The sequence below is a fragment of the Gigantopelta aegis genome, chromosome 3, assembly GCF_016097555.1.
Source record: "Gigantopelta aegis isolate Gae_Host chromosome 3, Gae_host_genome, whole genome shotgun sequence".
NCBI lineage: Eukaryota > Metazoa > Mollusca > Gastropoda > Neomphalida > Peltospiridae > Gigantopelta > Gigantopelta aegis.
The window spans coordinates 34767875-34794520 of record NC_054701.1 but is presented as its reverse complement, the minus strand read 5'-3'; the positions used below and the strand labels follow the sequence as shown (position 1 = coordinate 34794520).

At 40.1% G+C, this 26646-nt stretch overlaps 1 protein-coding gene across 1 annotated transcript in view; it reads right to left on the bottom strand.

Moving 5' to 3' along the window:
• The window catches only part of LOC121368614, a 57685-nt gene extending 34103 nt beyond the window's left edge, over positions 1–23582 (bottom strand). The window contains exons 1-5 of the mRNA XM_041493353.1: positions 23233–23582; positions 4735–4942; positions 4166–4461; positions 2961–3092; positions 261–452 (exon numbers count right to left, since the gene is read on the bottom strand). Coding sequence (XP_041349287.1) covers positions 261–452; positions 2961–3092; positions 4166–4461; positions 4735–4942; positions 23233–23433 — 1029 coding nt within the window. The 5' untranslated portion in view covers positions 23434–23582. The remainder of the gene's footprint in view (positions 1–260; positions 453–2960; positions 3093–4165; positions 4462–4734; positions 4943–23232) is intronic.
• Between the last annotated feature and the right edge of the window lie 3064 nt (positions 23583–26646).

Below are 26646 nucleotides of genomic sequence, written 5' to 3'. Positions count from 1 at the left end.
GATGTCAGATATGTGGTAATTCTGACAAACAGAGAGGAAACCCGCCACATTTTTCCATTAGTAGCAAGTGATCTTTTATAGGCTTTGTCCCAAAAGGCACGATAGCACATATAATGGCCTTTGGTATACCAGTCATGGTGCACTGGCTGGGACGACGGGGATTGATCCTGGAGCGAACGCGCATCAAGCGAGCTCTTTACCACTGGGCTACGTCCAGCCACTTTGCTGAAATGCATTTTACAAGTTGATCAGTGCCGTACCTCTTTGGTGGAGAGCGGGTATATCTGCGAGGGTTTGGTTCCAGGGATGCAGCCGTTCAGCTTCTCCAGGGTGTATTTAAAGACGTCTTCCTGCTCCCTAGGGGGCACCTGGTCCCACTTGTTGTTCACGAAGATCGTGGTCGATGGATCGAAGTCGCTTTGCTGTACCGCCATGCGAAGAAGGTAGCCGAGCTGGTTATACAATAAATACGGTAAGTACGGTAATATAGTTTGGGTAAAATGATGTGTACTTTAAAGTTAAAGTTTGTTTTGTTTAACGTCACCACTAGAGCACATTGATTTGTTAATCATCGGCTATTGGTTGTGAAATATTTGGTAATTTTGACATATAGTCTTAGTGAGGAAACCCGCTACATTTTCCATTAGTAGCAAGGGATCTCTTATATGCACCAACCCACAGACAGGATAGCACATACCACGGCCTTTGATATACCAGTCGTTGTGTACAGGCTAGAACGAAAAATAGCGATGTACTATAAAGTGACGGACCCTAGTTGTTAAACACTAAGGCATATGTTTCACTATTACAGCCGTTTATGATAACTGAAATCAATAATTATTTATATTTTATTGTTTAGATTATCCATTTCTGTACAACCGAAGTGTTTCTGGTCATCCTGGTGTTTTTCTAATATCGCAAAATGTGTGTGTGTGTGTGGGGGGGGGGGGGGGGTCTTTTAAACACACTTCAGTCTGAGAAGTAACGATTATGGAGTTGACTTCTAGTCTATTTTAAACGATATTTTCCTGTTTCAACCTCGCAGACTCTTATTTAACTCTTTTGTGACTTGATCCAAATGTGTTACATATCTGTAGAGTATACGTGTTACAAGTTGAAACTAGGGTTTTCGACTTTAAACAGACCTGTAGGAACCGGGGGGGGGGGGGGGGCTGTGCACCCTTCTTGAGGATACAAATGTACGTGGGGGTTTTGTGTGCGTTTTCCTCTATGTAAATAAAGATAAAAACATGGGTTGTGTCCCCCTCTAGATATGTCGTTATTTTGAAAGTTATTTGTATATATTTGTTTCTTTTCTTTATTTTTTTTCATTATTTTTTCTTCTTTTTCTTTCTTCTCTTTCTTTGTGTACGACATTATAAAATAATGTAGGTGTGAGTTACATTGTGAAATTTTATATTGTAACATCAAATCAACCATAGCGTGGGCGCCTGTTGAACAACATAATAATGTTGAACACAAATTACTTTCCATTAGTTATGCGGATTTTATTCACCTACATCCGTGTTGTATATATCTTAACACCTGCCTATGCAGTCTTCGTTTCCTAATGCAAATAGCGAGTGCAAAGGATTGTTAACATGATACGTACTCTCCCCCGCTTATCCCAAGAACAATATCATATGATGAAGGTATATAATTTTATTATTTTCTAATGCCTTAAAATTATTGCTGTAGGGAAGTTACTTGACGTATCTATAGCATTATGGATCCATCTTAAATAATACATTATACCAGGACATCAAACCACTTATTGGAGAACAAAGAAGTCACGTTTATTTGCACTATTCATATGTAAATCATGGAACATGAACAAACAAATAGACGGGCATTTATAACTACCGGGGCGGCATTGCAGAGGTTTGGGCTTTCTGAAAATGAAAATGAGATATCAAGACAAATGATTTAATAGTTTCGGTTGTGATGGAAAATATTACCATACGAATATAATTTCTGGTACCACCTTTTAAAAATGGTTGCTGCTATTATTGTTGTGGTTGATGATGATCATCATCATCATAATGGTGATAGTTAAGATGATGATGATGATGATGATGATGATGATGGGTGGTGATGGTGATGGTGATGGTGGTCGTGGTGGTGGTGGTTGTGGTGATGGTGTTGGTAATGGTGACGATAATGGTGATAACGGTGATGTTGGTTGTCATGATGATGATGGTGATGATGATGATGATGATGACGATGGTTGTGGTAGTGGTGATGGTCATGATGATGATGACTGTGATGACGTTGATGGTCTTGATGATTGATGGTCTTGATGATAATGATGATGATGATGATGGTGGTGGTGGTGGTGGTGGTGGTGGTGGTGGTGGTGATGATGATGGTTGTGGTGGTTGTCATGTTGGTGGTCATGATGATGATGATGATGATGATGATGATGATGACGACGATTATAAAATTGATGGTGGTGGTGGCGGTGGCGGTAGTGGTGGAGGTAGTGGTTGTGGTGGTGGTGATGATGGTTATGGTGGTTGTCATGTTGGTGGTAATGATGATGATGATGATGATAAATTTGATGGTGGTGGTGGCAGTGGCGGTGGTGGTGGTGATGATGCTGATGGTGGTGGTGGTGGTGGCGGTGGTGGCGATGATGTTGATGGTGGTAGTGGTGGTGGCAGTAGTGGTGGTGGTGGTGATGTTGATGGTGGTGGTGGAGGTGATGATGATGATGATGATCAAGAAGTTGAAGGTCATCACAATGGTAGCTGTGATTATTATGGTGTTGATGACGAAGATATTTATATCCAGGCTGACCTGGACGGGAAAATCGACTTCAATGAAATGATTTGTTTGTAAATTTTAGAACGAAAGTTGATCAATCGAGAAGCTGCCATTACTGTATGTATGTAACTGTTTGAGTGATCCTTTTCCCTGTTGATGACGGTTACAAGGATGATGAAATGTTAAAGACATACCCTGTCCCTGTGAATGCTGCCGGGGTTGATGACGTAGATGAAGCCGAATGCTTTGGTCATGTATTTTTCTATCTGCTTGAACACGTGTTGGCTCTGACCTACGCCGGGGCTGTCCACAAACACAACGCATTCCTGGGAGGGAAAAATAAAAAGTGAGAAAAGCGAAGTTAGCAAAACCCAAGTGCCCTGTTTAATCATAGGAACGAAGGAATGTTTTAATTAACCACACATGACTCGACATATTTTAATTACCGTTATATGGTAATGGACGTTTAGCTGAGGACCACACAGATAATGAGGGAGGAAACACGCTGCTGCCATGCAATGGGCCACTCTTTTCAAGTATCAGCAAGGGCAAGAGCCCGTACGACTATACACTTCTCTCTATGGGATGTTGCGTACAAACGATCCCTTCCCCAAGTAGTCTGCCATTCGAGTGCTAGAAGGATATTTGTGGTAGGTAGCTATTCCGTGTTTTCGCCATACAGTTATCTTTGGCTGAGAGAGCGGTCTTAACCTCCAAATGTCCGTCTAGCTCTCGAACGGCAGAGTACTTGGGCAAGGGATCGTTTGTACGCAACATCCCATAGAGAGAAGTGTATAGTCGTACGGGCTCCCCTTTTTTGTAGCGAGTCGGAAGGGGGGGCAGGCTGACTTTTGCCTGAAGTAAACGAAAATGCCCGAATCTGGATAACAGCTTTTATTTATGTTAGCATTACTGCCAAACAGTTATAATATAGGGTTGCAAACGAATCCTTACCCGGATTACAACTAACATTGTAGGTAGAATGATACAAATACATGGTAAAATGGTTTTAGGCCAGCTAATTTCTTTTTCTGTTTTTTTGACCAAAATTGAAGTTTTGCTCCAAAACTAGGGGGCAGTTGCACCCCCCCCCCCCCCCCCACACACACACACACACAAAACCTGTCTTGTACGATTATGGACAAGTGATTCCATCCTACAACGAAAGCCGACTGAGCTAGATTCCGCCCCAGACAGATAGACAGACAGACAGATGGACAGACAGACCTACATACGGACAGACTATCGGACGGACAGGCAGACAGATAGACAGACAGAAAGACAGACATACAAACGGACAGACAGACAGACAGACAGAGAGAGAGAGAGGGAGGCAGGCAGGTAGGCAGGCAGGCAGCCAGACAGACATACAGACGGACACACGGACAGACAGACAGACCTCCAAACTAGGAAAAGGCCAGAAGATTTCCACTCTGTCATACGGGCTCTCCTCGGTCTCCTCGTCAATAAACGTGATGTACTGGTGGAGCTTCTTGATAAACTCGCCCTCGACGGGGCCGCAGTCGAGAATCTTCGGCGTGGACTTCTTGCGCTCTCGGAAGTGAATGACGGCGTATTTCTTGGGGGACTTCCTCAGTTCGCACATGGTCGCAGTGCACTGGAGACCAGCTGTAGGCAGGAGGTTCGCCCCTGACAACAGATTCACCAGACTGCTCTTACCTGAACCCGTCTCACCTGTCACAATAATAATAATAATAAGAATAATAATAATAATAATAATAATAATAATAATAATAATAATAATAATAAAGAGTAAAAAATATATATGTCCCTTATATCTGTAATTAAAATGGTAAAATATGTATGTCCCACGATTGGCAAATCAGAGGCCATGTATTTGCCTGTGGAAAAGTGCATATAAAAGATCCTCTGATTTTGAAAAAACAAACAAAAACGTATTAGGTAAATGCCTGTTGAATCCGGTTCGTAACGTTATATCAGACTTGCCTGCAAAGAGGATGGCACAGTCACTCTTCTGTAGCTCTTGGGACTTCCGTTTGAGATCAGCTTGGAATCCTGGGAAGACTTGGTCCAGATCGTGAACGAATTTCTCAGGAAGTTCCTTAAAGTTGGCTTCTGCCTGTTCGAAAACCTTCAGTAAGGAGGCTCTGTTCCTTTTATCCTCGTTCAGGGCCTCCTTGAGGGCGTCCTGGTCCTTGGGGATAAAACAGAATGACAGAATGACATACACATTGTTTATTAAAGTCGCATCGATATTAGCACTGAGCCACTCCATGTGAAGTTAGGAGAGACTGTATAAAATAATCCACACAAATATAAATATTTAACTTTTTTAAACACATTTTTCAATCATTTAGCACGAAATAAAATACACTATTAACTCCCATCAATTATAAACTGAATTAATTAATTAATTAATGATATGTGCTGAAATCCTTGCCATTATTATTAGAAATAATCCAACTATTAAAGGTGTAAATATAGGTGGCGAAGAATATTTAATATCACAATATACGGACTATACAACTTTCATTCTAGCTGGATCCCCCGAGTTCCTGTACAGTACATTTACGGAATTAGATCATTATGGACACATTTCAGGTCTAAAAATAAACTATTCTAAATCAAAATCCATTTGGATAGGAATTAAAACGTTTTTTAAAGACGTTTACCTCCATACTAGATGGACATTAGATTGGAGCGCAATACAATTCAGTTTACTTGATAAAAAATTCTTATTTAATTTAGAGACCAATCATTTTTTAGTGATCGTCGGGTGCAGGACCGAGCGGAGGTCTTTTAAGCCGGAAAATATCGACACCGCTGACAACTATTTGCATTCAAATACACACAAATTAGACAAAATGGCCGAATGATTGAAAACACTTGGATCTCATAAAACGTCTGCATGACAAGTTTTCGTATGTAAAAGCTTTTCAACTCAACTCACGATGAGAGTAGACGTGGTTAGCTGCGCTCTTGACTTACCCCCCCCCCCCCCCCTGGGGGGACTGCTCGCCAGTTTTGGAAAGCTGAGTGAGTATTGCGTCACGCACACCGGGTCACGGGCTTCCGTGACCTTGGTGTACGGGGACGCGATCTCGCCGACAAGGAATCGGAAGTGGAGGAAGAGGAAACCTGCGCCAGGAGCGGCACGGGGGGGGATCTAAGCTGGCGGCTCAACCGCCAGTGGCGGTCCCTTCTGCGACGCCGCCCCCAGTCCAACCTGAGACGACGCGACCAGCCCCAAGGGAACCGTCGGCCACCGAACTGGACGAGCTCAACACTGCGGTGTGTGAGACGCCCAACGACCCTCCATCACCGACCGTCACATGGCCCAGGAAAAACTGGCCGGTATCTCCGGTACAGCCAGTCGCCTCGCCATCGGCCCGATCGACCACCGTTGAAGAAAAAAGGAAGGCAACATCACCGACCGACCGGCCAGCCAAGGCCGAGAGACCAGCCCCGGTAGTTGCTCCTCCTGAAGAGTCCGAATGGACCGTCGCTGTGAACGGACTGAATAAACAACTTCACCAGTACATGCAGGGGGACACGGCTAACCCGACGCAGCTACGAGGCAGCCACCTCAACACAGACTGGAGATCCCTGGAGGACGGCAGCAAATACGAACTCCACAACAAGATGTTTGGAACTCATGACACAGTAGTCGTGACGCACCAGAGGGACAAGACCTACCGCCAAGTCATACTTCCGGCCAAGTTGGACAACAAGAACATCCACAAGATGATCCGGGCGGTCTGCGGCCCCGACTACGGTGCTGTAGTGCGTACTTTGCTACGACGCCAACATCTCCTGCCTCTACTCCGGGAATCTTCAGGCTCGCCAAAGTAGACGCCAACCTCCTTTTTCTTTTTTTGGGCTTAGTTGGACTTTAAAAAATTTCGGCCGCGGCTCAAAATTCTTATGTTTATTTTTTTTATAAATAGTCCAACGCACTTTACTTTGGTGCCCGATCAATTGCTCAAATCACCTTAAAACCTTTTAGGCCGAGCAGTCAAAAACTTTTGGTTTTAAATTCTTAGTCCGGACATGTGTAGAAGTGTAGAATGTCGTTAGGATTTTAGGACTTAGGTCTTTGACCGACCACTAAATTTTTTTTTTCAAATTCCGCCCACCTCAAACGTACCCCTCCCCCTCCTGGCCCGGACTTAGTCACTGGCGAAAGTCAGAGATTAAGCCCGTGACAGGCGTGCGTGAAACCTTCGTGGTATATACGCACGTGTAAAACTTTTACTCACTCATTTAATTTAGAAAATATTATTGAAATTAACTGTGCCTCTATGCTAATAGAAATACCTAATTTCTTAAAATTGTGGTCTGTTAGAAAATGAACAGGAAGAATAACGGTACTTAAAACGCTCATAACACCCAAAATAACGCATCTTTTAATTTCATTACCCAATCCAGGAGAGATGATTAAAAACATTAATACACTATTCTTTAAATTTATTTGGCAGAACAACTCCGAAAAATTAAAGCGCGATTTAATAACTCAAGATTATAAAGAAGGAGGCCTTAATATGTCAAATTTAAAACATTTTATGACTGCTTTAAAATGTTCATGGGTACGAAGACTGTTTATAAATAAAGTGTTGTTTATATACTCTTCAAAAGAAGAAACGCAAAACCACATTGTCGTAACATTTGGAGAATTGATTTAATTACTGAATGGTGAGTCCGATAATTACCAAATGTTGCAGGATTGTTCACAATTCACTCTAGTCCATTGTGAGTAAGTGATAGGACACACCACCAAGGTCAAGGTCATCTGGAGTCAATACCGGGTGTGGCCTTCGCGTGTGTTGACAACTGCCTGGCACCGCCTGCCCATTGAAGCAACCAGAGTACGGATGACGTCCCGGGGGATGGTGGCCCACTCGGCCTGCAAGGCTGCTGCCAGCTCGGGTAGGGTCTGGGGCTGTGGTTGTCGCTATCGGAGGCGTCGGTCCAACTCGTCCCATAGATGCTCAATTGGGTTCAAATCCGGTGGTATCGATGGCCAAGGAAGGACATTAATGTTGTTGTTCTGTAGAAAAGCCGTTGTGAGACGTGCTGTGTGAGGCCTGGCGTTGTCATGTTGGAACACTGCGTTGGCGTTGGCCATAACTGGAACGATGTGTGGCCGGAGGATCTGGTCAATGTAGCTCTGTGCATTCAGGTTGCCCTGCACGTGGACCAGGTCAGTTCTGCCAGTGTGTGAGATGGCTGCCCACACCATGACACTACCCCCCGCAATCTGTCCACTTCCTGCACGCAGTTTGCCGCATAACGTTCACCACGACGCCTATACACGCGACATCTTCCATCATGACGTCGGAGCAGAAATCGGGACTCGTCACTGAACCACACCTGTCTCCATCGCAGTTGAGGCCATTGTCGATGAATCTGGCACCACTGCAGTCGGAGTCGACGGTGTTGTGGTGTTAAGATGACACCTCGAACTGGATGTCTGGCACGAATTCCTACCTCACGTAGGCGGTTCCGTACGGTCTGGTCGGATATCCTGCGCAAACCTGGTATTGCTGCGGCTGTGGAGGTGGCAGTAGTCAATCGTTCCCGAAGGTGGCGTACCCGGATGTAGCGGTCCTGCCCGGGGGTAGTGACCCGTGGTCGACCGGATCTAGGGGAGGTCACGTGTTGATCCATGTTGCTGGTAACGGTCCCACAGTCTGGAGATGGTGCTTGGGGACACATGGAATGCCCTGGCAACGGCCGTTCTGGATTCGCCTGCGTCTAGTCGGCCGATGGCATTGTTTCTCTGCGGTTCACTGAGACGTGGCATGTCCTGGATTGTCAACTGTCGGCCACATACAGAGGCCAGGCAAGCGAACACCCTGCACTTTTATACTGTCGGTGTTCATGTTGCACGTGCAGACAACGCACGTGCAGTGGTGACATGGTTTGCACGTGGCTGCGTTTTTGCGAATATTCACATTTTGGAACTTTATTGTACAGTAGCTGCGTTTTATCGAATGTAACCGTGGGAATGTGTTTGGGACATGCAATGATCTTATATTCACAAAGCATGAACCGGTAGGAAACATAAAATCGGAGTTATAACCCATTTGTACCCTTTTGCGTTTCTTTTTTTGAAGAGTATATATAACAGCATCTGCACGATTTGTTTTCAGATGCGCAAGATCAAAACCAGTTTCAGGTGATTTGATGTTGGACACGGATAAAAACTGCTTAATGCGAAGACCAAATGTTAGGGTAACATCTGACAGAGTTTTTCATTCAGGCGTTTCAGAAGAAAAAAAAACTATTAAAAAACGGGTCGCGTTTATTAAAATTAACTATCGGATATATTAAAGGCATATTGTCACAGACCACTGACCTATTTAATGGTGTAACAAAGTATTACCTGAACAAAAATAATTCGATTTGTACCTAAATGTACTTTATTCAGCCATCTTCATAACCACCATACTCCATTTATTAATGAGATTTTGTAAAAAATAATTGAATTATGGCAATGGTCCATAATTCAAAAACTAAAATTGCCGTGAGGGATGACATGGATTTCACTCCATCATGGTTCAGTTAAGCTGATACGATAGCTAGATTTGGTTTCCAGCAATTAATGTAATTTGTATTTATTATCCATTTTTAAAGAAATAAGGTCTTTAATTCCGTGACAATATGCCATTAATATAAACACTATTTCCTTCCATACATCTAATAAAAATGTGTCTTTACTGGGGCTGTTTAAGGTTCATATAGACTGGATGCGGCGCGTGTGTGCGATCTGATTGTTACCTCCGCGGCTTGCGTTTTGGGCATATACATAATGTACGATTATTTTATTTCGGTTGGCCGCATGCGTTTTCAGACGCACGCATCGCACGCATTGAGTCTAGACGGTCTCATTGAAGCTAATCTATTTATATATTTATTTATTTTTAGCAGCATCCAGTGTGTATACGCCTTTACGTTTTTTAACCCACTAGAAATTCGGTAAGTTATGGTAGATTAAAATGTTCTTCTTAACTGCTGCGTTCAAGCTATATACTGTAAATGAGGAAAATAATGCGTCATGTTATTGTGTGGGACAGGCACACAGTAACAGCGAACTTTTATTAATGCGTCTGTCAAATGCAACTTTAAAAGATCACACTGCGATCATGAAAAATGTTGAGTTGTTTCAATATATTTACTTAGTTTTATGTTACATCGATTAAGCAAAATAAGCCTTCACCACTAATGCAGAACACCGCTGAAATGTCAGGGTGTGGAGATAACATAGTAAATCTGCTTAGTGGATTTCATAGTAAATCGGCATAGTGGACCCATGGACTTCGTGTATTTGTTATTGTTAAGCAGCCCATACACGATCAATTTTATTGACAATAATATTGTCAATTATAAAAATCGACAATATTATTGATCATGAGTGTGTGATATTGAAGCAAGTTTTTGATTGACACAATATATTGACAGAATCAAACATCGGTAGATATTTATTGAAGGTTTCTCAATACTATTGTGTCGTTGATGGCACTATGTCAAATTATTGCACACTATTTCATTCTGAAGCCAGTTATCTAAGGATAAACATGTCCAGGCAGGAAAAGGAAGAGAGAAAATATCTTCTTCTTTATAAATATAACATTAATAAAATCATCAATCCACTGTCTGCTTTGTTTCTTTTATTTTTATTAAAATATATATTAACTTTGAATTATGTTTTCTTGCAATATTTACTTGCATTTTTTTTTTTAAAGCATTTTCTTATATTTACCTATTAATGCAAAATTAAACAAATTAGTATTTTATGAATAAAATGATTTGCTATTTCATCCATACGAAGAAAATTTTGATAATACGCCTGCTCATTTGTTTTAAGTTTCTTTAGCAGTTCAACATGGCCAAACGTTTTTCTCTGCAGAAACCATTGTTTGGACCATGTAATTCTTGTTTTATGTTTTCGCTTGTCAAAAGCAAAGGCAATAGCTTAGAGCAATGGTTAGAGGGCAAATGACTTAAAATATTGTGCAAATAACTGTGTCGTTGGTGGCCAATAAATATTCATCAATAATATTGTATCAGTATTATTGTCAATTAAACTGATCGTGTATGGGCTACTTTAGTTACATGAAGCGGGACCTCAGTGGTACAGCGCTCGGCTGATGCGCGATCGATCTAGAATCGATCCCCGTCGGTGGGCCCATTGGGCTATTTCTCGTTCTAGCCAGTGCTTCACAACTGGTGTAACAAAGGCCGTGATATACATGTGCTATCCTGTCTGTGGGATGGTGCATATATAAGATCCCTTGCTGCTAATCGGAAAGAGTAGCCCATGAAGTGGCGACAGCGGGTTTCCTCTCTCAATATCTGTGTGGTCCTTAACCATATGTTCGACGTCATATAACCGTAAATAAAATGTGTTGAGTGCGTCGTTAAATAAAACATTTTCTTCCTTTCCTTGTTAGTTACATGATTACTTTCTGTTGACGTAAAACAGTATTTCCACTCTTAACAGATGCATACCAGTGTGTTGGCATTTGCTTTGTTGTTTGTCTTAGTTCTGCAGTGTTTGGTAGTATTATATGGGTTAAACTATAACGCCTCATGCAATCATTGAGCCAATACATTATTCGCATTAATTTTATTATTTACAGTAGTTGAACATGCTTTGGGGCGGAAAGTAGCCCAGTGGTAAGGCACTCGCTTGATGGGCAGTCGGTCTAGGATTGTTCCCCGTCGGTGGGCTCATTGGAATATTTCTCGTTCCACCCAGTGCCCCGCGACCGGTATATCAAAGGTTGTAGTATGTACTATACTGTCTGGGATGGTGTATATAAAAGACCCCTTGTTACTAATGGGAAAATATAGCGGCTTTCCTCGCTAAGACTATATGTAAAAATTACCAAATGTTTGACATCCAACAGCCGATGACTAATAAATTAATGTGATCTAGTGGTGTCGTTAAACACCCCCATAACCCCATCCCATCCACCCACCCCCACCCCTGGTGCAATGTACAATAAAAGCTATCTTCAGCATATTTTATCTTTGGTTATTTTGGTATCTAACATAACAGTTAGGAAACGTTTGTATTCGCTTTAACATAGATAGGGCAGCACCTACCACGGCCGTACATACATCAGGACGTGTAGCACTGATTGGAATAAACACCACCGTTTGGTCCATCAAGGGGGATCGTACCTACGACTCACCGCGTCGCAGGCGAGCGCTCTAGCACTGAGCTACATCACATTTGACTCAGTGCTGGTCTAATGCGCGGTGGATTTTGAGATATGTTTCGTTCCAGCCAGTGTTCAGGATCGTATATAGCGGAGGGCGGCGGGGGGGGGGGGGGGGGGGGGGGCAGTCTGCGGGGACGTTGGGGCGATATATGGGGAGTATAAAGCTCCTTCTGAAAACTCGAAACAATACCTTTTGTAGTTTAAAAGATGATCATTTGAGATTATGAATAAGCTATTTTCAAATTCCACCCTGCTCTGACTGGTCACAAAAAAAAGTGGAGAGAGAATACAAAGAAGAAAGAGTGAAAGAGAGGAGGAAGGAAGGAGGGATGGAGAGAAAATCAGAGATACATTAAACATATTCAATAATCCATAGGCGTAACATGAATAACAAGCATTCTGAGAGTAATGCTAAAGCAATACATGTCGCCTACCGCGTCGAGAAATAGTTCGTATATTCTAAGTTCAAGGGTCATAACGGTGTGAAAAATGAATTTATCGCACTGAAAGTAAGACTTGATCTGTAACAGTACATGATAAAGTGATATACAAAGTGTCAGATCAATATATTCAGGCATTGCGAAGAAACAGTCAGGAAATTTTGTTTGGTATCTCTTAAGTTCAAGGGCCATAACTCTGTGAAAATAGGTATATCGCCATGAAAGTCAAACTTCATCTGTAACAGTACATGATAAAGCTATACACAAAATTTCAGATCAGTATCTTGAGAAATTGCGAAATAAATGTCTGGAAAACTATATGTGGCACATACATACATATATACATACAGACAGACAGATAGGACGGAGCTGAAACCTATAGTCCCTTCCGGTTGGACCGGTAGGTGACTAAAAATATGTGTCTAGCCTCGCACTCTACCATTCCCATCCCATTATAATAATTTCTGAGACACCTCTACTAAGTCCGGTTAACAGCAGAGCCCCTTTGTCTATTTGTGGAGATATTAATCTTGTGTTCATTCTGGCAACACGCCAAGTAAAGAATAAAAGAGCTCATGAATAGACCTGGATTCGATTTCCCCATATATTGTTGTTGGCTGTCTAATTTTCTAAAGATAAAAAATCCCAGGTTAAAATGTTGAGATCCCACTCGGTGTTTCGTATTAATCTGACTGGTTTTCTTGGAAAACTGTGTGTAAGATATATAGATCAGAAGATACGTCTTCATTTAAACACACCTGTGGGCGTTGGTAGATGCCAGCGAATTGGGTGGGTGGGGGGGGGGGGGGGGAGAGAAGGGAGGTTATATTAATTCATGTGTCAGCTGGAGGGGTGTGTGTATAATCTTCAGAATTGTGGGATCAGTACGTCCACCTCCCTCCCTCACCTCTCACACATCAGTGCCCCACCCCACCACCTTTCCCGCGTCTCCCCCACCTTTCATAATATCACAGAGCGATTATTAGATGTAAAAGGTTAATATATGATTGCGGAAATTCTGGGCAAACTGGGCATATATCTCGGTTTTCATGGTTACTTGTTGGTGGTTAGTGAGATGGAAAGTGATGTAGTGGGACGCGAACCCACCATCTGCTAGCCTTAATTCCGATTACGTAATCACGAGTCCACTGAGGACGACTGAGAACGCATCTTAACCACTATTTAGCATACAAAGGGAAGCATACATTCATTCATTCATTCTGTCTTTCTGTCTTTCTTTCGTTTTTTTATTTATTCATTCATTCATTTCTCCATCATCCATTCAATCGTCGTTCATGTGTCAGCTAGCCAAATAACACACCAATTCATCATCCATTCATATATCCATCAATGCATCAGTACATCCATTCATCAATCCATCCATCTAACTGACAAAATCATGGATTGATTTGATCAAATAATCAACGTATATGACTGACTGACTAACTGAATAAATAAATGAATAGATGAATCAATGAATCAATGATTCAATGATTCAATGATTCAATCAATGAATCAATCCTGGCAAGAGAAATGAGAAACACACTAAAGAGGCAGCGATAGACAAAGAAAGAGAGACAGCCAGATAGAGAGACAGATCGACAGAGACGTTTTTGTACCCGAAATGAAAACAAAATGTATTTCAGTCCAAACTAAAAATGCATTGCACACATCAATGGCCCGTGGTAAAGCGATCGCATGATGCGCGGTCCGTTTGGGATCAATCCCCCGTCGGTGGGCCCATTGAGCTATTTCTCGTTCCGGCTAGTGCACACGACTGGTATATCAAAGGCCGTGGTATGTATTATCCTGTCTGTGGGATGGTGCATATAAAAAATCCCTTGCTGCTAATGGAAAAATGTTACGGATTTCCTCTGAGACTATATGTCAAAATGACCAAATATTTGACATCCAATAGCCGATGATTAATAATTAATAAATCAATGCGCTCTAGTGGTGTCGTTAAGCAAAACTAATTTATTTTTGGTGACGGCTGGCTGTTTTTCATATATAACCAAATGTAAATTTTTTACAAGGAAAATATAATTTAGGGAAGACAACATTTAAAAAAAAAAAAACATTTCTAAAATAACATAAGCTTAAAGGGACATTCCTGAGTTTGTTGCATTGTAAGATGTTTTCGACTAATAAAATATTTCTACGATTAAACTTACATATTAAATATATTTTCTGGTTTATAATATCAGTGTCTGAATATTCAATGTATTTCTGGTCATCATAATATTTGTAAGAAGCCCAAATTGAATTTTGTCTTCAAATAATTTCGTACGTACGAAAAAATAATATTTTTGGAAATAAAATGAAATTTAACCTAGTATAAATGTTAGAACGATCAGAAATACGTTTAATATACAGCCACTAATATTTTATGCAGAAAAATATATTTGATATGTGATTACAATCATTAAAAGGTCTTTGTTAGTCGATAACATCTTAAAAAGTGCAGCAAACTCAGGAATGTCCCTTTATGAGACAGGGGTGGGGGACAAATCCTCAAATTCGGACAAAAATTATAGAGATATTCTGGCAAAATGAAAAGGCATGAAACGTTTTCACCATGTATTTCCATCATTCTACCTACAATATTAGTTATAATCCATGTAAAAATGCACAGTGATTTGTTTGCAACCCTACATAGCTGCTTGGTAGTAATGCTAATATGAATAAATGTTGTAATCCAGATTCGGGTATTTTCATTTAATTTGAGCAAAGATCAGCCTGTCCTCTACAAGAATGGGAGCCCGTCATGTAATATTGTTAAATATTTATCAGAAGCTATTTTAAAATGTCTGACGCAATTTTGTGAAATGAACACCAACGTCATGGTCCACTTATTTTTAACCTACACACCAAACCTATCCCGTTCCTGTTACACTATAGCTATGGAAGTATGCTGTACTAGAAAAACGAACAAAAGGTTAAAAGCCTTATCATAAATTACTGAATGAACATCTTTCGTTGCGTATAGAAATGTTAGTTGGGTCGCTTGCAACACATAAAAAAGCATAATAGTTGTTATTAGAAAGTTTATATGTACAATTTTTTAACCAATCACATTCTATATCCTGTTTGTGTTCTATTTACTTGCAATGTTATGTATGAGTTCATTTCCGGGAATTTGATTTTGTGTGTTTTGTTATCTAAGGTAAAACGGGTATTATTCGCGGGTGTGTATTAAAAATGCAATTAGTTATGGCGTATGCGAATATCGTTTTTTATATATTTTTTTTCAGTTCTTAAAGGGACAGAACCTAGTTTTTAAACACTACAGCATATGTTTCAGTATTACAGCCGTTTATGATCACTGAAATCAAACATTAGCCCAGTGGTAAAGCGATCGCATGGTGCCCAGTCCGTTTGGGATTGATCCCCCGTCGGTGGGCCCATTGGGCTATTTCTCGTTCCGGCTAGTGCACACGACTGGTATATCAAAGGCCGTGGTATGTGTTATCCTGTCTGTGGGATGGTGCATATAAAAAATCCCTTGCTGCTAATGGAAAAATGTAGCGGATTTCCTTTCAGACTATGTGTCAAAATTACCAAATGTTTAACATCCAATAGCCGATGATTAATAAATCAATGCGCTCTAGTGGTGTCGTTAAGTAAAACTAATTTATTTTTTGTGACGGCTGGCTGTTTTTCATATATCACCAAATGTAAAATTTTCACAAGAAAATATAATTTAGGGAAGACAACATTTAAAAAAAAAAACATTTCTCAAATAACATAAGCTTACGAGACAAATCCTCAAATTCGGACAAAAATTATAGAGATATTCTGGCAAAATGAACAGGCATGAAACGTTTTCACCATGTATTTTCATCATCCCACCTACAATATTAGTTATAATCCATGTAAAAATGCATAGTGATTTGTTTACAACCCTACATAGCTGCTTGGTAGTACATGTGTAATGCTAATATGAATAAATGTTGCAATCCAGATTCGGGTATTTTCATTTAATTTGAGCAAAGATCAGCCTGTCCTCTACAAGAATGGGAGCCCGTTATGTAATATTGTTAAATATTTATCAGAAGCTATTTTAAAATGTCTGACGCAATTTTGTGAAATGAACACCAACGTCATGGCCCACTTCTTTTTTAACCTACATACCAAACCTATCCCGTTCCTGTTACACTATAGCTATGGAAGTATGCTGTACTAGAAAAAACAAAAGGCTAAAAGCGTTATCATAAATTACTGAATGAACATCTTTTGTTGCGTATAGAAATGTTAGTTGGGTCGCTTGCAACACATAAAAAAGCATAATAGTTGTTATTAGAAAGTTTATATGTACACTTTTTCCACCAATCACATTCTATATCCTGTTTGTTTTCTATTTACTTGCAATGTTATGTATGAGTTAATTTCCTGGAATTTGATGTTGTGTGTTTTGTTATCTAAGGCAAAACGGGTATTATTCGCGGGTATGTATTAAAAATGCAATTAGTTATGGCGTATGCGAATATCGTTTTTTATATATATTTTTTCAGTTCTTAAAGGGACAGACCCTAGTTTTTAAACACTACAGCATATGTTTCACTATTACAGCCGTTTATGATCACTGAAATCAAACATTACTTATATTTTATTCTTTAGGTTATCCATTTCCCTAGAAACTGTAGATTAACTAAACTTATTGTCCATTTTTACGAGTTACAATTAGGGTATGTGCCTTTAAGTATTACAGCGTAGAGTCCTAGTCATATACAAAGCATGTACCTACCAGTATACATGATATAAATTCCAGTATAGTTGTGGGCTGCCATTTAACATGCATGTTCTACTAGATAATATAAATTAAAATTTTCTCTGCTTTTAAAATATATACCCATAAGCGTACCAGTCAGGGTGCCAGGGGGAGGGGCGCAACTTCACCCCTAGTGCTGGAGCAAAACATCAAACTCGGGCAAAAATGGTAGAGATTATCGGGGAAAATATGCTAACGGTAACCTGAGACCTTTTTACCATGTATTTCCATTATTCTACCCTTAAAATTAGTTGTAATCCATGTAAATATGCGAAGTGCTTCGTTTGCAACCCTATATAGCTGTTTGGTAGTAATTATAACATGAATAAATGTTGTTATCCAGATTAGGGATTTTTTTTTTTAATTCGGGCAAAAATCAGCCTCCCCCCCCCCCCCCCCCCCCCAACAAAAATGGGAGTCCATTCGCCTATGTATATACCTAATGTTAGTTAAAGTTTTACTCGATTCTCGTCGTATAACCCATTATGCTAGTCACTGAATTGCCAGCAGACATTTCCTCCAACTCCCGACTTATAACGGGCGTGCTCAGATTATAACAACAAATGGGTTATACGACGACAACTGGACAGTCGTAAAAGTCGTGAGAGTAGAAAGTTAGCCAACTTTGTCGTGGCAGTTGGTAGTCTGACACTAGAATAACAAATTTAACGTTATGATAATGTCATACAAATTATGACGTCATTGGAAATTTGAGTCTAGATTCTAATCGCATTTTATAAGCACGATCCTTTTCAGTGTTCTCTGATTTACTTTAAGGACGATAAATCGCATAATGCTAGGCTCATACTACCAACTTTCAGCTGAAAGTTGGTCAACTTTCTACTGTCACGACTTCTACGACTGTCCAGTTGCTAGTATGAGCGTTCTTATAAATTGAATCACGTCGTATAACCCAGTAGTTGTTAATCTGAACGCACCCGTCGTAAGTCGGGAATTTGGGGAAATTACAACGCAATCGTTAAGTTGTCCAACTTCTTCGTGACAGTTGACATTCTGTCCCTAGCACACTGAGAACGCCGCGTAAGAAAAAAAATAAACGTCGTGCCTGTTGCGGCAACGGGTTTCTTCTCTCACTTGTTTCTACACTAAATGTCTAAATAACTGTATGTTGAACACCTGAGTAGCCGTAGTTTAAAATGTGCTGGGGTGGCATTAAACAAACACGCCTTTCGGTGACGACAATGTATATTATGTTTTTTTGTGTCGGCGTATATATTACAATTAGTTAAGAGTCATCGCTTTCATAGATATAAGACTATCGCCCATCCTCAAGGAAATGCATTATCTACGGCCATAATTGCAACGTCCTAAATCAAATATCCACCCGTGAATGCTCAAATCAGAATGTGTTAAGAGATAGGTGGCACATTAAATTTTTCATACGTCATCGCCTATTGTGTACGTACGGTACATCAATTTTAAAAAGAAGGGTTTGCACTTACGCACTTCCCTGCATTCCAAATTATTTTATAGGGTGTAGCTTAGCATTAGATATCTCGCGTGATATACAATAAAAAGTAAACTCAATTATTGATTATTTTACTTGCACGTTATGTTGTAAAAAGATTTTATGATGTTATCTCATTTAGTTAAGTTATGTGTTTTAACGTCAGAGCCTAACCTTGCATTTGTAACAGCCAAAACCTGTTTTTCATAATTTACAACGTCGATGACACTTTTTATATACACAATAGTGTTATCATTAATATTTTAATTGTACATGCTTGTATTATTTAACTATACTGTCTCTCATAATTCCTGAACGAATGGCTCATGTGCCTTCGTGGTTGTTTGTGTTGTATATGTGTGATGTACATACGGTGAGATGTTAATAAACTACAACTCTGTCTGCACCAAATATTGCTCCACCTCTAGAGTTGCTCCACAATTACCAAATGTTTGACATCCAGTAGTAGTAGCCGGTGATTAATGAATCAATGTGATCTAGTGATGTTAAACAAAACAAACTTTAACTTTTCAAAGACCGTGGTAATAAATTTACCTGTTGTTGCTAATTTGAAAAAGAAACGTGTTTGATGGCCGTGTCATTATTTCTGGGGTGGTTTTTGGGTGGATTTTTTCCAATGACGTAATTATCACGTCTCTCTTTAACTGTGTGTGTGTGTGTGTATGTGTGTGTGTGTGTGTGTGTGTCTCTCTCTCTCTCTCTCTCTCTCTCTCTCTCTCTCTCTCTCTCTCTCTCTCTCTCTCTCTCTCTCTCTCTCTCTCTCTCTCTCTCTCTCTCTTTCTGTATGTGTGTGTGTGTGTGTGTGTGTGTCAGTCTAGCTATCTCTATCCATTTGTCTGTCTTTACTTATTCCTCGATTTATTGTCGCAATAACCACGTTAAGCAACAAGCATTTATAATTTAAAATGAGTTGAGAATTCGTTAAACAAAAAATACTGCTCTTCTACTATTCTTAGGTAGGTCCGTAAGCAGGATATAGCGTGGGTGACAGGGGTGGGCGAGTTCTGAAAATACATTTTATGTCACTGACGACCCGAAGCACAAAGCCGTGTCTGGCAATTACAGGACTGAATAGAACACCATACCCTCGGCGTGAGGAATAATTCACTACTGACATCTAGCTACATTTGTTCCTCGCACGAACGCTATTTACTGTTTAAGCTGCATATGAGTTACGTACCTAGCCAACGCATACATGTTCGAACGTGATGCGTAACGTTCTGGATTACTGAGCTTATTGAACGTAATACCACCTGTGGTCGCTTCAGAAGGGTTATTGAATGCACTGACACAGAATAAACGCTCATTAAAGCATAAAAAGGAGAGGGGACATGTTTGCGCTGAAATGAGTTTTGCATTTCAAATACAAGTGCATGTATTTTAAATAAATATAACACCGGCAATAACACACGTATGTGTCCTGTCGCCACAGCCATACCATGCAATGAAATAAGCAATATTGAAATCGACTGTCATGTGACGTATAAGTTAATGTAAAACTGATTTATCTGTGACGCCTAACTTACGATTTACCTGAAAAGATGTTTAAATTTAATTTAAACCAGGTTTTTGAGGATATATAAGAAACCTAATACTGCATTCGAGTCTGTAATGCTAGTGTCAGACTGTCAACTGTCACGACGAAGTTGGCCCACTCGACGGTTGCGTTGTAATTTCCCCAACTTTCGACGTACGACGAGTGCGCTCAAATTAACAACTAATGGGTCACACGAAGAGAATCCAGTTGTAAGAGCGCTCAGATTAGCAACTAGACAGTCGTAGAAATCGTGACAGCAGAAGGTTGGCAGTTGGTAGTCTAAGACTAGCATTAGATACCATAACTCATTTTAAAAGTATCCAACTCGCTTTTGTTTACACTGTGGTTTTACATAAATATATATAAATAATATTTTCATCCCATTTGTGACACCCAATAGCCGATGTGTATTTTTGTGCTGGGGTGTCGTTAAACATTCATTCATTCATTCCAACTCGCTTTTGCTCGTTAGCTACGTTTTGAAACAAACAGTATTTTGTTGTAAGATAAATGCTATCCCGCCACTCGTGTAGTATTATCTACGTAATCATCACAATATACTTTAAATTGTACTCTAATGTTAATCTCAGACTTTCAACTGTCACGGCGAAGCTGGCCAACTAGACGGATGCGTTGTAACTTCTCCATCTCCCGACTTACGACGGGTGCGCTCAGATTAACAACTGATCTGTCGTAAGAGTTATATACGACGAGTTGTAAGAGCGCTCAGAGTCAGACTAGCAACTGGACAGTCGTAGACGTCATCAGAGCAGAAAGTTGGCCAACTTTGTCGTGGCAGTTGGTAGTCTCAACCTAGAATAACAAATTTACAAATGATTGAAAGCTGTTATTAGATTCACATGCAAATGGAATATCGTGGGTGTTTTCCTGCTGTATCAAACTCCTTTATTTATGTGGTAAACTGCTGTTTACGACTGTATACACAGACTATACAAAAGGATCTCACCATGCTATTAGTAATACTATCAAAATATCTCTATGATTCAGTGTCACCAGTTCTTCGTTATGTGGGTAGTTTGACATTTAAATATATATAAGTGTTTATATCTGCGTTGGGGTAGAAACAGGATACAATATATCTGATATATATATACGAATGTAATGACCCCTAGAATGTGATTCATAATTTATATATAGATTATATCTTAGTATTCAACTATTGCTAAACTCACAAAAGGTGATATTTGTTAAATGGGAACTGTTGTTACTGAAACGATAAATTCGTGATTTCTTTATTATATCAGTAAAACAAAAATATTTAAGAGAAGGATGACCTCTTAAGGAAGGTAGCTGCATAATACAGGTAATTTTGTGCTATAATAGCGTAACCTCTTTTTGTATTTTTTCTGTTTAATTTGATTTTGGTGTTTTTTTATCCAATTAAAATTCAATTATGCTGTTATGGGCACACATCTCACATACTTGGGGTGTCTGTACAGAACAGGGATTAACAGTTAATAGTTGTTACCGACAGAGAAGTTGGCGTATTATCACATCTGTTATTACATGTACCGTGAAACCCCTCTAAACCGGACACCCTTGGAACCGAGACAAATGTCTGGTTTTAAGAGGGATCCGGTTTCGAGAGGTTAAGTAACTGTTCTGTCCTGGTTTTTAGAAAGGGGCTCTGTACAATGTCCGGTTTAGAGGGAATTCCGGTTTACAGAGGGTTCGGTCTTGAGAGGTTTCACTGTATATTAAAATATGCATTCAGCAGACAGAAAACGTGTTCACTAAAGCTTTTTAAAGGGGTTAATCGTCTGTAACTGCTCGCTCAGAAAGCGCTTCTCACTAGCACAAGTAGTGCGTGGCTCATTCAGATGCAGCAAAGTTGAATAATACTAAAGTTCAGTTACTCATGATGATGATGATGATGATGATGATGATAATGGTGGTGATGGTGGTAGTGATAGTGATGATGGTGCTGATTATGATGGTGATGGTGAAGATGATGATGATCTTAATTATATTGATGATCTTGATGATGATGATGGCGACGACGACGATTACGATTATTTGTAATCTCGGACTAAGGTTCAGTCAAACATTGCTCTGCATACAAATGAAGGAAGGAAGGAAATGTTTTATTTAACGACGCACTCAACACATGTTATTTACGGTTATATGGCGTCAGACATATGGTTAAGGACCACACAGATACTGAAGGAGGAAACCCGCTGTCTCCACTTCATGGGCTACTCTTTTCGATTAGCAGCAAGGGATCTTTTATATGCACCATCCCATAGACAGGATAGCACATACCACGGCCTTTGATGTACCAGTTGTGATGCACTGTCTGCAGCGAGAAATAGCCCAATGGGTCCACTGACGGGGATCGATCCCAAACCGACCGCGCATCAAGCGAGCGCGTTACCACTAGGCTACGTCTCGCCCTCTGCATACAAATGAGTAATTGGTTAGGGTTAGGGTTAGGGTTAGGGTTCGATGCCGCCACATTAGCCTGGTACTTTATTACAGATCAGATCGGTCAGTTAGGTGATCACAGAATTATTATTACCAGCACAACGTCATCATACCAATAGCAGCGATTAGCTTGACATTGTCAAATAGATCGGGAGTAATGGTTAAATTAAAAACAAATTTAAAAAACCAAAAACGAGTAATGTTAAAACTCATTTGTGAGACGCAAAGCAAATGTTGATTTTGCTTAACTTTTGTTACGTGTATATTTGAACCTTGGATTACGGGTTTCTCCTCTCCCGCTCTATTCCATATATCGCAATTCTCATCGAATATCAGATTATGACATTGAAGAAATATATAATAGGAAACAAAATTCAGACTGAGATACTACAAGATTAGAAACATCGTGAACACACACAGATCTTCTAAACTAGCAAGTGTATTTAATATGTAATTTTAGTTCTTTATTAGTCGGAAACATATGGACAAACTAAGGACATTGTATTTAAAGCAAAATTATGTCTGGTGTCGTTAAACTTTGTTTTTCTTTCCTGTATGTCTGTAGCACTTACCTTTTTGACATAGGTAGACTTAGCGTTGTCCCCGTGTGCATTGTACCAACCAGCAATGTTCTTTTTCGCTTCATCCAAGTTCTTCAGACCTGCTCCGGAGATGCCCAGATCCCTCATTATCATCAGTGCTTCGGGGAAGTCTTTGATTTTGTTGACGTCTTCCACACATTTCAGTCGCATTTGTTTTCCAGAGCCCGCCATGGTTTTAAACTGCCAACTATTGCAAATTCCTCAAGTCGAAACTTCACTGGGTTCAGCCATGTTTTACTTCCCAATAGCTGGGCTCACTCACCAAACAGGAAGAACGTCTCAACGTATTTCATTGGGTGGATTCTTTCTTCTTTCTGTTTTTTTTTCATTCGTGATCCGTATAGATTTCAGTGGTCAGTAATCTGAAACTTCCCCTAAATTTTTTTTTGCTCTGACGTCTGCTGTGTAAAATAGCCGAAGCGTTGAAATCCTGCCTGCGTTAAGGTATTTAGCCTTTGTGCAACACACGCTGAGCTAGTACAGGACATGTAATTAAACACAACAGTCTCGTTTCTTAGAAATTCCCAGGGTGACCTCATGCCGTATAAAAGAGTCTTCACTGATGTATTTAAAGCAATTTCCTTAAACTATTCTGCAACAGATGAGGATTATCTCTAACGAGAAGACAGAAGTGAAAACCATCAGAATTTAAAACAATTATACTTGACAGATACCATTGCGAATTATATTTTTCGTGTGCCTAGTTCAGCCGAATTCAGTGAGATATTATCTGGATGGTCCTTAACCGCTTAGACTGATTTAAACATCCACAGAGTTACGGAGTTGTGTGTGTGTGTGTGTGTGTTCAGTTATCTGTAGATTGTAGAGAATATATTTTCTAGCTGGCTCTTAACGTTAAGATTCTTACTTAAACATTTACAGATCGTCAGAGTTAAGGATTTCTGTGTGTTCAGTTATCTGTGGACTACAGTGGAGATATTATCTAGATGGTTTTTAACGTCGTCGCTCTTGACAGTCCCGATTGTACATCGAACAACATGGAGGACATAAGCTTCGAAGACATTCAGGATTTTGATGATGTCTTTACCATTATGGAACTGGCGGACGAACATGGCATTAAGCTGGATGGATGCGATAGCACCGAAGACATGAAAGATAGGTTTGTCATGCACAAGAGAAAGCTCATGGAGCAGAACCAAGAAGCTGTAAGTTAAAAAATAATAATATTAATAATAATATTCGGGAAGGTTCTTTTAGATTGCCTGGATAATTAAATTTTAATATATATATATATATATATATATAGAGAGAGAGAGAGAGAGAGAGAGAGAGAGAGAGAGAGAGAGAGAGAGAGAGAGAGAGAGAGAGAGAGAGAGAGAGAGAGAGAGTTTAAGCTGTCGTTTGCAACTTTGTCAAGGCAGCATTGAAGTTAAGAGTTTGGACCTTATTATTCAGAATGAGTTCTTTCAAAACCAATTTCGACCATTCCGATTTGTCACTTTGCTAACAATAACATTTTACAATGTTATACTTTACCAGTGGTACTTTTCTAAAAACAGAATACGAGTTTATTGTATAAAGTATTACACGACACGTATACAAAAACACTTCATTCCATTTCAACTTATTTTCGTGCTTATATCTAATTACGGTTCAAGCACGCTGTCCTGGGCACACACCTCAGCTATCTGGGCTTTCTGTCCAGGACAGTGGGTTAGTTAGTTAGTTAGTTAGTGGTTAGTGAGAGAGAATAGGGTGCAGTGGCCTTACACCTACCCATTGAGTCGTTAAAACTCTGGGTGGGAGCCGTACCGAGCTGCGAACCCTGTACCTACCAGCCTTATGTCCGATGGCTTAACCACGACTCCACCGAGTTATATTCCCGATAAAACACCCTATAAAATAGTTAATGGACAGACCAATATTGCGTAGCTTTACTTACAAGTATTAGCGTATCTAGAGCACTGATGACCAAACAAGATACCCGGGAACCCGTTTTACGAAGAGATCTTAGCGTTGTGATCACATTAAATGCATAAGCTAATCTGTGCACTTAAGGTGATCTTAGCACTAAGTTCACTTCGTAAAACGGGATTAAAATATATACTGTCTTTGAAATCTATTAGGGGGCGGGACGTAGCCCAGTGGTGAAGCGCTCACTCGACACACGGTCGGTCTGGGATCGATCCCTGTCAGTGGGCTATTTCTCGTTCCAGCCAGTGCACCACGACTGGTATATCAAAGGCCGTGGTATGTACTACCCTGTCTGTATGATGGTGCATATAAAAGAACCCTTGCTGCTAATGGAAAAGAGTAGCCCATGAAGTGGCGACAGCGGGTTTCCTCTATCACTATCTGTGTGGTCCTTAACCATATGTTTGACGCCATAATAAAATGTGTTGAGTGCGTCGTTAAATAAAACATTTCTTTCTTTTTTTCTTTCTTTGAAACCTATTAGATAAACAAGACAGACGTGTTCAAGTCCGTGATCTTGGTCACGTTTAGCAAACTTTCAGCCTATGCTTATGTCATGTGCAACCTTTTAGTGTCTCGTTTCAAAGCTCAAATTAAAAGTTTGTTTTGTTTTCAATTATAATGGAGTCTAAACTATCAGTCTGACCTTCACTTGTGTAGGTTAAAAATTGATTAAAAACGGGGTCGTGCTATTGTGAATGTTCTGACAACTCTTCGTGTACATGTGTTAACAGATCTTGTTTATTTTAACTCTTGGAATGTTTAGCATGGCTGTTGGTTTGGTTATGTGTTGGGCTTTATTGTTTTGACTGCTTTTAACTTGTATGTGATGTAGAGGTTAAACCATCGGACGTAAGGCTGGTTGGTGCTGGGTTGGCACCACGATAGCGACTTTGGGCGACTTTCAAGGCACTATGCCAACCTCTCTCTCTCTCTCTCTCTCTCTCTCTCTCTCTCTCTCTCTCTCTCTCTCTCTCTCTCTCTCTCTCTCTGTAACCACTAGCAATTAACAACTAACCCACTGTCCTGGACATACAGACAACAACAGAACATGTTTAAACAGGAAAACAACATCGCGTGACAAAAATTTATATATAGTGATACTAGTATGGGGTTGTTTTTTTCTTTTTAATTCAGGCGTAATATGTGAAACAGTCCTTAGTGTTGTCACGTTTCTTCAGAGCCGGTTTATCCTAGTAGTACATGTAGCCCGTGCTACGGGTTCCGCGCTTCAGAGAGTCCCGCTTATTTTCACCAGGTCATTTTACCCATCTCCCCGAGAGGATTGCAAAATATATATCCTAGAATGGAAGCCCCGCTGTTATTTGTGTTACAGGCACCGCAGATCATTAAACCGGCTCTGCATTTCTTATTATACAATGAATATCATGACGCAATGGAGACAGATCAAGTTGTCCAGGAAGTGAAATTGATTCCCGCGTAAATACT